This window comes from Otolemur garnettii, unplaced genomic scaffold, assembly GCF_000181295.1.
Source record: "Otolemur garnettii isolate 467f Iridium unplaced genomic scaffold, OtoGar3 scaffold00022, whole genome shotgun sequence".
NCBI classification, from domain to species: domain Eukaryota; kingdom Metazoa; phylum Chordata; class Mammalia; order Primates; family Galagidae; genus Otolemur; species Otolemur garnettii.
Window position 1 is genome coordinate 2,131,048 of NW_003852417.1, and position 17,032 is coordinate 2,148,079.

At 43.0% G+C, this 17,032-nt stretch overlaps 2 protein-coding genes across 3 annotated transcripts in view; one reads left to right on the plus strand and one right to left on the minus strand.

Moving 5' to 3' along the window:
* The window catches only part of IAH1 (isoamyl acetate hydrolyzing esterase 1 (putative)), a 14,877-nt gene extending 2,717 nt beyond the window's left edge, over positions 1-12,160 (plus strand). Inside the window, exons 2-6 of one of the 2 annotated variants that reach the window (XM_003787381.3) lie at positions 66-118; positions 4,464-4,612; positions 7,228-7,389; positions 8,751-8,872; positions 11,793-12,160. In XM_003787381.3, coding sequence (XP_003787429.1) covers positions 66-118; positions 4,464-4,612; positions 7,228-7,389; positions 8,751-8,872; positions 11,793-11,975 — 669 coding nt within the window. In that variant the 3' untranslated portion in view covers positions 11,976-12,160. The remainder of the gene's footprint in view (positions 1-65; positions 119-4,463; positions 4,613-7,227; positions 7,390-8,750; positions 8,873-11,792) is intronic. The other variant, XM_023511837.1, reaches the window with a different exon arrangement.
* ADAM17 (ADAM metallopeptidase domain 17) overlaps positions 12,159-17,032 on the minus strand; it is a 74,593-nt gene continuing 69,719 nt past the window's right edge. Inside the window, 3 exon segments of the mRNA XM_023511807.1 lie at positions 12,159-14,067; positions 14,885-14,935; positions 16,472-16,560. Coding sequence (XP_023367575.1) covers positions 13,726-14,067; positions 14,885-14,935; positions 16,472-16,560 — 482 coding nt within the window. The 3' untranslated portion in view covers positions 12,159-13,725.

Genomic DNA, 17,032 nt, shown 5'->3' on the forward strand with positions numbered 1-17,032 from the left:
AAAAACCTTACTGAAATGGTCTGATTACACTGAGAAGTGGTAATAATGGGCTTTTCTTTCTTCAGTTTTCGTTTCAGCAGGGAGGATGGGGAGCATCGCTGGCTGACAAGCTAGTCAGGTGAGAATGGATTCTGGATGGATACTTGAGTAGTTATTGATAGAAAATGTCAGCTCAGGGCCAGGCATGATGGCTCACTTCTGTAATCCTAGCACTCTGGGAGGCTGAGGCAGGTGGATTGCCTGAGCTCACAAGTTGGAGACGAGCCTGAGCAAAAACAAGACCCCGTCTCTACTAAAATACGGAGGCAAGAGGATCGCTTGAGCCCAAGTTGGGAGGTTGCTGTAAGCTTGATGCCATGGTACTCTACCCAGGGCAACAGCTTGATTGAGACTCTGTCTAAAAAAAAACTATGGACTATGCCACCAGGTGAAATCAAACACTAAAATTTGTAGAAAATGTATTATGGGTTTGGGATCTAAATGTATTAAGAGTTTGGGATCTAAAAAATAAAACTATTTACCATTTACAGAAGACAGAAGACAGATTATTTTTCTTTCTTTTTTTTTTTTTTGAGACAAAGCCTCACTCTGTCACCCTGGATAGAGTGCAATGGCCTCATAGTTCACAGCAGCTTCAAACTTGGGGCTTGAGCCATCTCTTGCCTCCACCTCCCGGGTAGCTGGGGCCACAGGTGCCTGCCACTCCGCCCAGCTAGTAACACATTCTTTTTTAGTTATAACAATCAATGTGATTTAAACAGTCAGTGAAGTGTTCATATATATTCTTAACTCCCCAGTTGAGTTCATTTTGGATATTGACCCAATATTCTTCCTATAGCAGAGCCCTGTGGGAAACTGGGAGGTCAGGGTAAGCTGGGTCCTGTCATAGGACGCTGAGGAGTTGGATGGCATCAAAGACATCATCTCTACTCACTGCCAGGGGACCGGGGCACTTCAAGTCCACCTGTCTTTTTTAGGATGTCTGTTTCAACCATCTGCACAGGCCTGAACTGATCCCAGTGTTTTAATTTATCCTAATTGCCATATTTAAGAGTAAGGATGTTGGCTCGGCACCTGTGGCTCAAGTGGCTAAGGCACCAGCCACATACACCTAAGGTGGCAGGTTCGAATCCAGCCTGGGCCCACCAAACAACAATGATGACTGCAACCAAAAAATAGCCGGGTGTTGTGGTGGGCACCTGTAGTCCCAGCTACTTGGGAGGCTGAGGCAAGTGACTCGCTTGAGCCCAGGAGTTGGAGGTTGCTGTGAGTTGTGATGCCACAGCACTCTACCAGGGGGACAGCTTGAAGCTCTATCTCAAAAAAAAAAAGAGTAAGGATGTTAAGAGACATCTTACTACAACTGTCCTCTTGTACTATATACAGTAATTTTTTATTTTTTACTTTTTGAGATAGTCTCACTACGTTACCCTTGGTAGAGTGCTGTGGGTGTCACAGCTCACAACAACCTCAAACTCTTGGGCTCAAGCGATTCTCTTGCCTCCCAAGTAGCTGGGACTACAGGCACCTGCCACAATGCCTGGCTATTTTTTTTTTGTTGTAGTTGTTTGGCAGGCATGGGCCGAGTTCAAACCTGCCAGCCCTGGTGTATGTGGCTGGCGCTCTAGCCCCTAAGCTACAGGGACCAAGCCTGCATACACTAATATTAATAAATTATTAAACATAGAATTAAGCTGGGTGTGGTAGCACTTGCTTGTAATGCCAATTACTCTGGAGACTGAGGCAGGAGAATCGCTTGAGCCCAGAAGTTCAAGGTTGTACTGAGTTATGATGCAGTCACTACACTCTAGCCTGGGCAACAGAGCAAGACCTAACTTGTTAAAAAAAAAAAAAAGACAATTCAGTGTTCACTCCTCATCTCATAGTGATGTTCTTGAAGTTTAGCTTTAAATAAGATCTCTGGGCTTCTGCCTACTTGCCCTGGCAGTTGAGGCCCTTTCACTCTCTGTGCCAAATGTATTTCGCTCTGTAAGCTCTTCCTCTATATCTAGCTCTTCCTCTAAACTTACCTTTGTCTTCTTCCATAAACTTTGTTCTATGCTCACCTTAAAAAAATAACAATAAAAATAAATAAATAGGGCAGCACCTGTGGCTCAAAGGAGTAGGGCACCGGCCCCATATGCTGGAGGTCGTGGGTTCAAACCCAGCCCAGGCCAAAAACTGCAAAAAAAAAATAAAATAAAATAAATAATATCTTTGTATTCTATGTCACAAAATGCATTTTTAACAGTTTGTAAATCCATATAAATTACTTTTGTATATATTTTTCTTCTGAGACAGAGTCTAAAGCTGTTGCCCAGGCTAGAATGCCATGGCCTCACAGCTCACAGAAACCTCAAACTCTTGGGCTCAAGTGATCCCCTTGCCTTGACCTCCTGAGTAGCTGAGACTACAGATGCCCACCACAGTGTCCCGCTAGTTTTTTCTGTTTTTACAGTAGAGACGGAATCTTGCCTTTGCTCAGGCTAGTCTCTAACTCCCGAGTTCAAGGGATCCTCTTTCTTCTTCCTCCCAGAGTGCTGGGATTACAGGTATCAGCCACCGAGATTGGAGTCTTTAAAATGGATTGTCAGCGCTTTTTGTAATAGTTACACATGAGACACTCAGAAATAAACCTGAGTTTTGTTGGTGCCAACTATGTAAATGCTTCCTGGGACATCCCACAGTTTGTATGCATTCCCGCCTGCCACTTGCTTTGTTACCTGGCAGTAGCCACCAGTTATTCATCGGTGCCCTCACTTCTACTGTGTTTCCCTGAAAATAAGACACTGTCTTATATTTATTTTTTTCTTAAGAAGACACACTAGGGCTTATTTTCAGGGGATGTCTTAACTCTCTGCGCCGAAATGCTCTGCATAGCCATGCCCATCACTAGGTCTTATTATCTGGGTAGGGCTTATATTTAACAAATGCATAGAAATCCTGCTAGGGCTTATTTTTGGGGTAGGTCTTATTTTCGGGGAAACACGGTATAAGTGGTTTATATGCAAGAATTTGGACCATACACCAGAAAGCACCACATTGATTTGCTAAGCATAAATTAAGCCTCAAGATTCATTTTATCTATTTTTTCAAAACAGAGTCTCACTTTGTCACCCTTAGTAGAGTGCCATGGAGTCATAGCTCACGGCATCCTCAGACTCCCAGGCTCAAGCAATTCTCTTGCCTCAGCCTTCCAAGTAGCTGGGACTACAAGCGCTGGCCACAACACCCGGCTATTTTTAGAGGCAGGGTCTTGCTCTAGCTTAGGCTGGTTTGGAACTCGAGAGCTCAGGTGATCTGCCTGCCTCAGCCTCCCAGAGTGCTGGGATTACAGGCGTGAGCCACTGCACCTGGCCCAAGATTCATTTTATTTTACAAGAAATATTTTTTCTGTACACCATGAAACATCTACAAAAACAGAAAGTATGATGAACCCATCCATCCCTCCCTTTATGTATTACTGTGAAACAAATGTGTGACTGGTCTCTTCTAAGGTGTGGTAAGCACACGTCCCATATACTCCTCAGCTGCGAGTGTCCTCCCTTCACATAGGAGGAGGCAGTGATGTGCCCGGAGCATCTAGGCAGAGATGGAAGGAGGATACAAACCCAGGCAGCCTGGCTCCAGGGTTATGGCTGGTTTTTCCATTATACCATCTGGTGCTGTCAATCAAACTTTAAGAAGGAAAAAAAAGCCTATTAATTGAAATTGAAATACAGCCAATATATTTACTAAAATTATTGAATCAAAACTACAGTCTCGGTCAGGTGTGGTGGTTCACCTGTAATCCTAGCACTCTGGGAGGCCGAGGCAGGCAGATTGCTCGAGCTCACAAGTTCAAGACCACCCTGAGCAAAAGCGAGACCCTGACTCTACTAAAAATAGAAAAACTGAGGCAAAAGGATTGCTTGAGCCCAAGAATTGGAGGTTGCTGTGAGCTATGACAGCACGGCACTCTACCCAGGGCAACAGCTTGAGACTCTGTCTCAAAAAAACCCCAAAACTATAGCCTTAAATATTCTATATACTTATCCCAAACAAAACCATTGTCATGTTTGAGTTACAGCTTATTAGTGACTTTCTACCTAAGATACTTCCTCAAATTGAGTTGGGGATAAAACTCACCAACAGATCTGTCACAAACAAATAAAAGCGAGTAAAAGCATCCCTCTGAGCTGGGGCCAGACCAGCCTGCACACTAAATCTCAGCGCCTTTCTGTGCAGTTACTCACATCGACAACTTCTCTCGTTGAGGAATACGGCATATTTGCCTCTGTCTTTGAACAACTTAAAGGACAGCATGCTTCAAATATGTTCTTGCTCTTAGCAGTGTGAAACTCAGGGCTGGCTTGGAGCCCTGTGGTGGCATTAGAAGCTTAGAGAGCACTGAAAGGTTAGCCATCAAGGACAATTAATAGTTCTTCACCCACAATTAACCTTTTTAAAAATTTTCATTTCAGGAAATGTGATGTTCTGAATCGTGGATTTTCAGGTTACAATACCAGATGGGCCAAAATCATCCTTCCAAGGTTAATCAGGAAGGGGAACAGTTTGGACAGCCCAGTAGCAGTTACAGTTTTCTTTGGTGCCAATGACAGTGCGCTAAAAGGTAAAGGCATTTTTGTGTTTTCCTGGCTTATTTTGAATCATTTTTATGTTATAGAAAACTTAAAGTTATAGTTTTTTTCACCTGTTTACTTATCTCCCAGTAAAGTTTTGCCAGCTTGTAACGAGTTCCCTGAGTTTCTTTATATGTGTTTCTTCTGGCTTTAATGTGGGTGGGTTTTATTCCCAACTCATTTTCTACATACCTCAGTTATTGCCAGACCTGCACTTGCAAACTCTTGTTTTCTAGGGTCAGTGAGTGCTGTGCTAAGTTGCTGGCATTTCCCTCTAATTGTGGTTGGCAGCAGAGGCTCGGGTTGTATCCCGTGCAGTTTGTTTTTAGAGACAGAGTCTTTGTCACCTTTGGTAGAGTGCTGTGGCGTCATAGCTCACAGCAACCTCAAACTCTTGAGCTTAAGCCGAGTCTCTTGCCTCAGCCTGCCAAGTAGCTGGGACTACAAGTGCCACCACAGTACCTGGCTATTTTTAGTGACAGGGTCTTACTCTGGCTCAGGATGGTCTTGAACCTATAAGCTCAGGCAATCCACCCTGAGCCTCCCAGCACCATACAGTTTGTATCACACTGATGAGACAGGTGTATTTCAGGGCAACATTAACCTTGACCTGGATTGGCCTTAAATCTTGGTGGTGGTGAACATGGATTTGGAAAAGGAACCTGGTCTTCCCTTTTTGCTGAAGAATTGCTGCTGTGACTAGCCCAGAATTGGCCACATAAGAAGCCTTTCTGTTCTTTCTACTCCCTTAAGGAGATTCTCTTGTGAGTAGAAAGGAGAAAAGTCAACCTTTGTTTTGGGGAATTGGGTAGTCAGCTTCTAGAGATTTCTTCTGTGTCCCTAGCTGTGCCACAGACGTGGCGTGTCTGCTCTCTATAGGCACATGGGGAAACCTCGCAGGTGAGTCTGGAGATGAACACTGCCAACTGATTTGAGAAATCTTGCTGCCTAAAAGGATTATATAAATTATAGGTTATCAGGAGAGAGGCTGTAAGGTAACCACATGGGAGAAAACAAAGTAAATCTTTGTTTATTTTACACCAAAAGCTGTAAGAAAGAAAACTCAGGGGGAAAAAATTTGTTTTAATAATGTTACTTTATTTATTTTTATGTATTTTGAGATAGTCTCACTGTGTCACCCTCAATAGAGTGCTGTGGCATCACAGCTCACAGCAACCTCAAATCCTTGAGCTCAAGCAATTCTCTTGCCTTAGCCTCCCAAGTAGCTGGGACTATAGGCACCCGCCATAACACCTAGCTATTTTTTGTTATTGTCATTGTTGTTTTAGCTGGCCAGGCCAGGTTTGAACCCGCCACCCTCGATGTACGTGGCTGATGCCATAACCACTGTGCTACAGGCGCTGAGCCATATTTTATTTTTTGAAACAGAATTTCATTCACTTGCTCTAGGATTGAGTGCCATGGTGTTATTGCTCATAGCAACCTCAAACTCCTGGACTCAAGCTATTCTCTTGCCTCAGCCTCCCAAGTAGCTGGAACTGTGGGCACCCACCACAATGCCCAGGTATTTTTTTAGAGACGGGGGTCTTGCTGTGGCTCAGGCTGGTCTCGAACCTGTGAGTTCAGGCAATCCACCGCCTTAGCCTCCTGGAGTGCTAGGATTACAGCCTGAGCCACCTTACCCAGCCAATTTCATGGTCTTTGAAGTTTATTTGTGGATACAGAAATGTTTGTAATAAAACATCACAAGCAGTCCCTGGGTTACGAACAACATAGTGTCTATAGGTTCTTAAGTTGAATTTCTGTAAGTTGGAACAGGTACATTTTACCTATTATCTGTAATAGCCTCTGTTTGTAAGTGCAAGTCGTACATAAGTCAGATGTTTGTAACTCAAGGGACTTTATGTAGAAAAAACAGTGTAAAGCCGCATATCTTCAATGTGATCTCATGTTTTGAAAGTACACGTATCTATGTGGGAAAGTGGGAATGTGCATCCAAGTATCAGTTTGGCTTCTGGGTGGTGGGCACAGGTCACTTTATTTTCTTCTTTTTACTGTACTTTCTGTACTTGGAGATGGTCTACAAGGAGCCTGGTAATACTTGTGTGAGAGCAGATCTAGAAATCATCCTCTGTCATCATGGTAACTGCAGTAGTGAGGTTAACACTTGTTTATTGCCCGCTTGCTTTGTGGAAAGCACCCTGCTCTCTGCTTTACACACTTAGCTAATTTAACTTGCCTAGTTACCCCAGGAGAGACCCTATTATCATCCCTGTTTTCCCAGGGAGGTGACGGAGTTGCCTGAGGTCACGTGGATAGTCAGTCACAAAGCCAGGGTTGGAACCTGAGCAGTTTTACTCCACAGCCAGGGCTGTTTGCTTTACAAATTCGACCTAATCAATTAGTAACAAATTGGACTCCAGAGAAAACAGGCCTTAAAATGCCCCTAGAGCCTCTGAAGTCTCGTTTTAAGAGAACTGTACACTTTAATTCAAGAGCAGGGCAGTCTTCTCTGTGTCCTCGGTGCTAAACAGTTCCCCCAATGATATCATGAGTAACAGGCATTTGCAAAAGTGTATTCATCTTAATTGTCACTTATAATAAGTGTGCACTTGAGCTGACGTATTCATGCTTCATTCAACAGATGAGAATCCCAAGCAACACGTTCCCCTGGATGAGTACGTTGCGAATTTAAAGAGCATGGTGCGGTACCTGAAGTCTGTGGATGTCCCGGAGAACCGCGTCATTCTCATCACCCCGCCCCCTCTCTGTGAAACAGCCTGGGAAGCTGAGTGCCTGGCGCAGGGTAAAGGAGCCTGAGCCCATCTCATCAGACCCCGGCAGGACAGTGGCTTCCTGCCAGAGGTCTCAGCTTAGCGGGGTGGTATATCCTTACCAGTCTGTTCTTAGTCAACTGAGGTTACAAGTATAGTGTCCATTATCTCATACCTAAGGGCTCTTTTCACAGAGAAAAGGGATTATGGCTTTGGATAACTCAGGAGGGAGCCACTGGCCTGGCACTTGATCTTTATAGTTGCTGAATCGAGGTACACGAGAACTGCAGAGAGCTGAGGGAGTGTCTGGAAAGTCGGGCAAACTTCAGTGCTGAAATTGAGGAGCTGGATGTGCCCTTGACTTTTATCTCTACCTTGGGGGCATTTTTCCTGACTTTCCAGAGGTGGAAGCCACCTGCAGCCATTTGCTTTCCATCTGTAGGTGAGCAGGAGAGATGGCCCTTTCTCTGCTCTGTCCATAGAGATTCTTCCCTTTTTCGCCTATTTGGCATTTAGAGACAAAGGGTAGTGGTAAAATCTCTTCATGTTTTCTTCTACTTACGGACACTGTTACGCAACTCGAGTCTAATAGTTCTCTCATTCTGACATAGAGTTGTCCCTCAGTACACTTGAGGAGGCTCCAGGGTCCCCAAGTGTACCAAAATCTGTATAGCTCAAGTACCACAGTTGGCCCTTCACATACTCAGGCCTTGCAACTTGCAAATAGTGTATTTTTGATCTGCCTTTGGATGAAAAAATAATGTATGTATAACAAGTAGACCTTGCAGTTCAAACCTGTATTGCTCAAGGGTCAACTGTATCTGAATGGTTGAGAAGGTGCTTTTGGAATTTTTCTAAGTTGCCTAAAACTAAAGGAAAACAGGTTATTCTAAGACAAATTAATGGCTTTACAACACAGGAGAGCTCAAAATTAGCTGTTGTTTTCAGGTAAATGGGGGCCCATTTTAAGCATGCTAGATGTTTAATTGTTTTATTAAATCTTAACTTTGTACATTGATGCCTTTATGGGGTTCAGGGTACTGTTTAAATATACAATGTGCAATGCTTACATTGAACTAAGTAATGGAAGACTGTTTCCTCTTAACTGATGAGGAACTTCAGTCTCAGAAGTTAAGTAACTTGCCTAAGATCACACAGCCAGTGACAGATCCAGGAAGTCTGACTCAGAACCCAGGTACTTGTCCTCTGCTGGGTAGAGCAGCACATGTGAGTAACCTGCAAGACCCACAGCTTAATTTTCCACAACCCCCACAGCTGCTCCAGGTGGGGTCAGTTTTTAACTTAAGTTTGAAACTGTCCAGGTCCATAGAACTTGCATAAGGAGCAGCACTTGGGCTTACCAGATGTCACTTGGATTTCCTCCCTTCAATAGGTTGCAAATTAAATCGCCTGAACTCAGTTGTTGGTGAATATGCCAACGCATGTTTACAAGTAGCCCAAGACTGTGGGACTGATGTACTTGACCTGTGGACCCTGATGCAGAAGGACAGCCAGGTACAGTGACTTGCTCAGTCCTCTCGGAATAAGTGGGATCGCAGAAATAAGCCAGATATGTGTGTATAGGTTTTCTTGGAAGGGCTCTGCTTAGTTAAGACAGCTGTCCCTTTCACCAATAAAAATAAAATGATTTGGGATTGGCACCCATAGTTCAGTGACTAGAGCACCAGCCACAAACACTGGGGTTGGCAGGTTTGAACTCAGCCAGCTAGACAACAATGACAACTATAACAGCAAACAAATAGCCAGGTGTTGTGGTGGACGCCTGTAGTCCCAGCTACTTGGGAGGCTGAGACAAGAGAATCACTTAAGCCCAAGAGTTTGAGGTTGCTGTGAGCTGTGACACCACAGTACTCTACTGAGGGTGACAAAGTGAGACTCTGTCTCAAAATAAATAAATAAATAAATAAAATGATTGGGGGTAAGGGGAAGGCATAGAAGGCTCCAGAACATCTCACAAACCCAGTAGCTTAGTTTCTAGTTTCAGCCTAGTTCCTTAGCTAGGAGTTACTATTTGGTGACATCAATGAGGAATAAATGGTTCATATTTAAGAACATCCATGGCCAGGCGAGGTAGCTCAGGCCTGATGACATCACTGTATTCTAGCCTGGGTGACATAGTAAGACTGTCTCAAACAAACAACACATCCAGGCCAGGCTGAATTCTTTTTTTTTAAGACAGTCTCACTTTGTTGCCCTCTGTAGAGTGCATGGCATCACAACTCACAGCAACCTCAAACTCTTGGGCTCAAGCAATTCTCTTGCCTCAGCCTCCCCAGTAGCTGGGACTATAGGTGCCTGCCAGAACACCAGGCTAGTTTTCTATTTTCAGTAGTGATAGGGTCTCAGTCTTGCACAGGCCGGTCTCAAACTCCTTAACTCAAGCAGTTAACCCACCTTGGCCTCTCAGAGACCTAAGATTACAGATGTGAGCCATCATACCTGGCCCAGGCCATGTTGTTTTATAAATAGAGTGGGGGGAGGGGTTAAAACTTGTTAACAGACAAAACAGTGAATGTAAGTAAAATGTGGTATTAGCTAATAAAATTGAGTTTGAGCTATGTAATTCTAATTAAAATTACTTTGTTTTAAAGCCTGAAAGTGCATTTACAAATATAAAAGGTATAAAAAGCTGGTCCCTGTGTCAGAATAGTGCAGCCACTGAGGAGACACTTATGGGGGACCCAGCAATCCAATCCTGGGTATTTGGCCTAGAGATGAAAACTAGCTTCCCGTAAAACCTGTGTATAACTGTTTATGGGCAGCATTATTCAAAACTGCCCAAAGCTAGAAATGCCCAGCTATCTTCCTATGGATAAATGTACATCAGTGAATACTGCTTTGCAATAGAGGAAACTGCACGTATGCCGCAGTTGGGGTGAATCTCAAGGGGCATTTCGCTGAGGAAAGGGGCCAGTCCCAAAAGGCTATACATGTGCGATCCCATCTCTGGTGTCTCAGAAGGTAAGACGATAGTGACAGAATACTTGGTGGTGGCCAGAGGGTAAGGTGAAGGAGGGCACAGAAGAGGGCAGGCACTGGCCTTTCTAATTTTTCTACAACTCTGCATTCTTTAGTAAAGGGTCAGTGCTGCAAAGCACCTAAAAGGCCATTTCACTGCTGTGCTGAGAGCCAGAAAGCAGCGGACGTTGCTGAGACTGAAGGCATTTGAAGAACCCAGGGGAAGGGAGGGTCTGGTATGTAGGAAGCCTTGTGGCCCCATTCCAGTTTACCCACAGCTGTCAGGTTTGGCTACTTGGACAAAGGAAGGTAAAAAGAAAACAGCAAAGAATCACTAAATTAGGTGCCGACTTTTTCTGCTGTCTTAATCCATACCAATCTTCCCAATGACCTAGTAATTCTTAATATTTACATGTTTATACATCTGTAATGGGGGAAATGGGAATCATAGTACTCTTCGGATACTGAGAATCACTAATCACTTGTGGAGGCCCTATGAGCCCTGGCTTCGGTGCCAGCTCTGTACCTAAGTCACTGGACTCCTGTGCCTCATCTTCCTTTGAAACCTTGGCTAGACTTGAATTTCCAGGATTCCCAGATCAGGAGGCACCTTGGAAGCTTGAGTACCTAAAGGTCGACATCTGGAGTTCTATTGTCTAAGATTCCATCTGAGATGGCCTGAAAAGGTTGTGCTACTAGAGGAAAGTGTAAACCACCGGCTAGCTATGCTCCCATGTCCTTTAAGATTGTCAAACTGGGAGTGTCTTCCTTAGAGAACATCTAATCTACAACCACCTCGATGAGAAAACCAAGGCCCAGGGAGAAATGCTACCAGAATCTCAATTCCTGGTCTGTAAGTCATACAGCTCACTGGCCACCCAGTTTCCACCAGGGATTGGAGCGGAGCATTTGCCTAGTGAGATTCTTCCCCAAGGCAGAAATGGCTCTAAGGTTAAATATTCTTCAGTTCAGGGGAGGACTGGGGAGACTATACTCTAATATCCCAGCAATTATTCTTCTAGGCTGGATGGTACAAGTTCTTTCCACCTAAAAACCTGCCTACCAATGTAACACACAGACTAAGTCAAAAACAATGACTTACTGGGATCTCAAGCTCTTTAATACCAAACTTTTCATTTCCATTGATTGCATTAATGGTCCATATTCACTCATTAAGCCTCTTCCAACCGATAACCTGAGAACCAAAGACCTAGAATAATATCTCACCCTGACAGTGATTTTAGGAAGCTCAGTTCCCTAACATGGAGATGGTACCTGCAGTACTAGTGAATGTTCTGTGTATCTGAGCACCTGTGTAAATGGTACATGTCCCAGACAACTCTGGTCAGATGCTTGAAATGAAAGGGACTGGTAACCATTTTGTTGCAGGCCTACAACCAGGAGAGTGGCACCACTGGCAAAATCACATCTTACCCGCGTTCTCCCTTCCTTACAGGACTTTTCATCCTATTTATCAGATGGACTCCATTTGTCACCAAAGGGAAATGAGTTTTTGTTCTCACATCTCTGGCCTTTGATAGAGAGGAGGGTCTCTTCTCTGCCTTTGCTGCTTCCGTACTGGCGAGATGTGGCAGAAGCAAAGCCTGAATTAAGTTTGCTGGGAGACGGAGACCATTAGTCATCACTGGAAACCCAAGTCTGACTGGCAATCCACAGAACTCAATTTCCTAACACACACAGATTCCCAGGAGATCAACATAAGAATATTTTTGTTTTTAAGCTTAAACAATTCCTCGTGCCTCTGGATCAAAAACCACATTGTCACCAATATTAATAAAAATATTAGGATTTTTCATGGAATTTTTGTACTTATATACACTGTGTTTTGATAGTAAATATTTATTGCTTGGTGTAGATGTTATTAGTGCCATGGCTATAAGATATACCCTGAGCAGCTTATAAATTCTATATATGGCAAAAAGGTAAGACAATTATTTTTTTAAAAAGTCACAATTTTATAAAAATGTTTTTTTACATTCTGATGAGAACTGTTTCACTCATACATACACCCACACACCCCATTCACCTTGTATCAAATTCTGAAAGTGTAACTAAAATGTAAGAGTATTGTATCTGGTTAAAAGATAGCGAATACCATAAGGCACAAAGTTCAAGTATTAGTGTAACAAGTTACCTGTGTAAGAAGCATCCTTGGAGAGGGGAAAGGCATGATTTGTCACAGGTTTGGTTAATTGTCCTCAAAGTTTACAAGGTATCTCAGTTAAAACGTGATGCCTGGTGAGGACACTTCAGTTCTGGGGATGTAAAATTTTGAACTAATTTTACGGAAAACAGAAATCAGAGTAATGACTTTTACCCTTCATGGTAAATGCAGATCATCTTAGAATCCAGAAGCACTAAAGCAAGAAGTCAGTCAAATATCCAGTGTGGGTCACTGACAAGGGCTTCTAGGGCGTCTCTTCTAAGAGGAGCAGGCCTCACCAGGGCAGGAGAATTTCCTCCCCTGCTGACTCGTCACCCCTCTGCCTAGTCAACCACCTCATCTCTGGTAAGAAATACTGAACCCCTTGTGTTTGAAAACAGGCAACCATGCTCCTTCTAATTATATTTGGAAGTAGTTCGGGCTTTGTGGACAGTGAATTTTTTAAAAGCATGGTAACAGTATTAGGGAGACATGAACATATTTATAAAACATGGAAAAACTAACCAGGAAATTAAGGTTCTAAAAACAGTTGGTGGGATTCTATTTGCAACCCTCACCTCAAGTTAGATTGTTTTAATTCTAGAAAGTATTAGCTTCAGAAGAAGGATGAGACATATTAACCCACGTGATTTCTACCTTTAGACATATAGTAAAAGCTCTGGGAAATACCCAGAAAAAAGACCTACTTTTTAGAGATAATGTATAACTGGGTTTATCTCACCCTTTGTCTCTACTTGAAGACAAATAAATAAATCTGTGTTCCAGTTGTCCTCACAAATAACTGCTAAGTGCCTCATTATATACTCAGCGGATCAGTTACAGTGTATACAAAAGAAAAACTGATCATCTCCCTAATCAGTGCTGTTAATATAAAAGGTTAATTTACAAAAACGTAAATATTTATAGCCTAATCCACCTGTATTGTCTGCTTTTCCACCACAGGTCAAAAGATATTTTAAAGTTCACAAAAAACAAAACCTGAAAGCCTCAACATAAGCTGGATTCACCTCACCTCTTCAAAGGAAAGGGCCTCGCCACACAGTGTTATTTACATGCAGGAAGTTCAAACACATGACCAGCATCTGCTGTTAGTCACTTCCTCATTTCTTCAAATCTCCACTAAACATATGCTGTGATTTTAGGTCAAAATCTATAAAAATATTTTGCACCTAAGTCAAAAGAGCCTAGAATATGGAGCCCTAAACTAGCACTCTGTCTCTTTGCTGTCAACACGATTCTGACGCTGTAGTTTAAAGGAGGTGGCCTTTTCACTTCTGGTGATTGGATGGTCTGTGAGATCTTCAAATGATTTGGCAGCTGTGCTGCTATTTGGGAAGGGGTCCTTCTCAAAACCATCCTCGTCCACATGTGAGTCTGTGCTGGGGTCCTCCTGAATGGTATCCATTCTCTGGTGGTCCAACTTTGGAGCCACAGCTACCACTGGGATCACAGGGGAGGCCTGTAGGCGGCCTGGAGTCTGGGGCGCAGGAAGTGGTTTGAGAACTCGAACTGATGCTGAATCCATGCTGCTCAGCATTTCAACATTCTGTAAAGATAAGGATTTGATGGATAGTAATAAAGAATGAATCAAAGGTCCTCACAGCTCCAACCTTAGCCATCCAAGATGGCCTTTATTCTCTTGCACTAAGATCTCTCTTGCTAAGGAGTGCTAGGCAAAACTTAACCTAAGAAGTTAACTCCAAATACGCTTTCAAGTGTCCTGAGAGTTTACCATTTGAGGACCCAAAAGATAATTTGAACTATCAAGACCCTAAACCACAAAACAATCTCAAAATACTAACTCAGTCCTGAACAGTTAAATCACTCCTTATGGCTATAGGAGGGGCAGAACAACACTTTTTTGTGTGTATTTTTCTTTCTGGAGACAAGGTCTTGCTTTGTTGCCCAGGCTGGAGTGCACTGGCATGCTCACAACTCACTAAAGCCTCAAACTCCTGGGCACAACTGATCCTCCCACTTCAGCTCCTCAAGTAGCTGGGAATACAGGCATGTCCTGGCACACCTGGCTAGGTTTTAAATATTTTGTGGACACAGGGTCTCACTGTGTTGCCCAGGCTGGTCTCAAGTGATCTTGATCTCAAGTGATCTTCTTGCCTCAGCCTCCCAAAATGCTAGGTTTACAGGCAAGAACATCACATATTGTCCTTTTCTCTTTTAAATCTCTTATCCATGCAATTAACCAAAGTTCATCTTCAGTGTTGTCAGGAGAGTTAACACCCAACTTAGAACCTTCCACCCACCAGACAGAGTGCAGCTACAAGGGCTGACAGCTCGGGGTCTCTGCTTAACAGGGTCTCAAGATATGACTGGAAAAGCCTTTTTCTTTCATGTGGTGTACTTACACTGGGGTGGAAGAGTGACAGAGATTCATATTGCTTATCCAATTTCTTATCCTAGAAAGAAAACAATAGCAAGAAAAAAGGTCATTCCTACATATAAAATTCAGTTAGTAAATATTCTTTCCTCACTTAGAACCTAAGTTATAGACACTGGTAGCAGGTGTGACAGATGAGAATGGGTTTCTCATGTAAGCTATCCACTGGGCCACCAGTCTAGAAGTGCTTACTTTGCATTCAAAGGAAATATGTTTTTGGCATTAAGGACAGAAAGAGGCAAGGTTTAAATGCTATCTTTCTGAGAGATACCCCCACCCCCACTCTTGTGCAGGTGAATAATAAAAAGGGTTATCTTCTTGTGTATGCAGATCACTGTCCCAGGTGGGGAGGCAGAATCAGAGGGGTCAACAGCCTCTCACCATGGCCTCACACTGTCCTGGCTCACAGCTTCAACCCTGTCACCTTTCAAACAGCTTTACTTCAAGAGTAGTACTCCCTGGAGATTTTCCTCCCTGCTCCCATCACACTGGCCACTCTGCTGAAGAAGAGCTGCTCAAGGAGAAGCCACAGGAAAGAAAAGGAAGCAGAAGGGAGGACAAATGCCTCTGTCATGAGAGTTAGCTGTGATGGACTTTTTAAAGTGCTCCTAGAAGGAGTGCTGGGAAAAAGTTTCAGAGAACAAGTCTGAAAGCTTGGGTCTGACTTTCTCAATTCTACAGCAGACAAATCCCCATTCCCCACAGATGCAAGGTGAATGGATTCTTACTCGGTACCCGGAGTTCTTTAGAAAAGTCCAATTCAACTTATAGCTGTTATTCAGTTTTGAACAATAGAAAAGACTGCTTGCTCACTCTTTAGTTGGAAAGACCTGAATACCCTATATAATAACACACAGAATCTACATGATACATGGATTTGAAATGTTGTTGCATTATATTGCTGCTATTAAAACAAAGTCAGCCTGAAATCTCTTGTTTATAACAGACACTTTACTCATTAAAGTCCCAGACAAAGCGAGATAATAGTCTCCTGTGCTTAGAAGTATAAAATTCCTAAGAAATTATATTAGCATAAAACACCCACACAAAAAGAGTATCATTCTATTTATTTATTTTTCAGACAAAGCCTCAAGCTGTTGCCCTGCGTAGAGTGCCATGGCATGACAGCTCACAGCAACCTCCAACTCCTGGGCTTAGGTGATTTCCTTGCTTTGCCTCCTGAGTAGCTGGGACCACAGGCACCTGCCTCAGCCTCCAAGTAGCTGGGACTACAAGCGCCCTGCTACAATGCCTGGCTATATTTGTGTTGCAATTTGGCTGGGGTTTGAACCCGCCATCCTCGATATATGGGGCCAGCACCTTGCCCACTGAGCCACAGGTGCTGCTCCCCCAAGTATCATTTTTTTAAAAAGGCAATTAGCTAAGGTTTCTACAAGACATGTCCTCCTAGGTATAAAACCAAAAAAAGGTCATTGGAATTATCAGGCCAGACTTTCTAAGAACAAATTTTATCTTTTCCAAAGATTTTTGTGGTTGGAATTACAATTTAAAAAAAATTTTAAATTGTTTAATTATTTAAAAATTGATGACTTACCACACAATGGACAAGAATGCTGAAAGGAATCCAAAATATCAAGGAGAAAACCAGGACGGACCCTACGATGTTGTCTGCTAAAAACTTCCCTGTGGACAATTCCAAATAGTAAATGTGCTGACCGAGTAGTTTATACATCTAAAATAAAATGCTCTTATATTATCATTATGTCAAATGCCACAGAGTAACTGCTAGATACTACTACTAACAGTACTGCAAACAATGCCAACCCCACTTGTACAGAAGGTTACAAAAAAAGTGTACAAATTTTAAGGGATGTTATTGCTGTATCACTTTTTGAACTTAAGGTACTATTTCTGGTCAAGTGTACCTGGACATACTACACACATCCATTTTACCTGCAATTCATATACTTTTAGGAATGATCAATTTTATTTCCAACAAGATCACTTACAATGTGCATACATTTTTTGGCACCCTGGTATTATACCTGACCATCTCTTCACACCAAGTGTGTTTAAAGCCCTAGTATACTTGTTTTTTTTTTTTTTTGAGACGGAGCCTCAAGCTATCCCCCTGGGTAGAGTGCCATGGCATCAC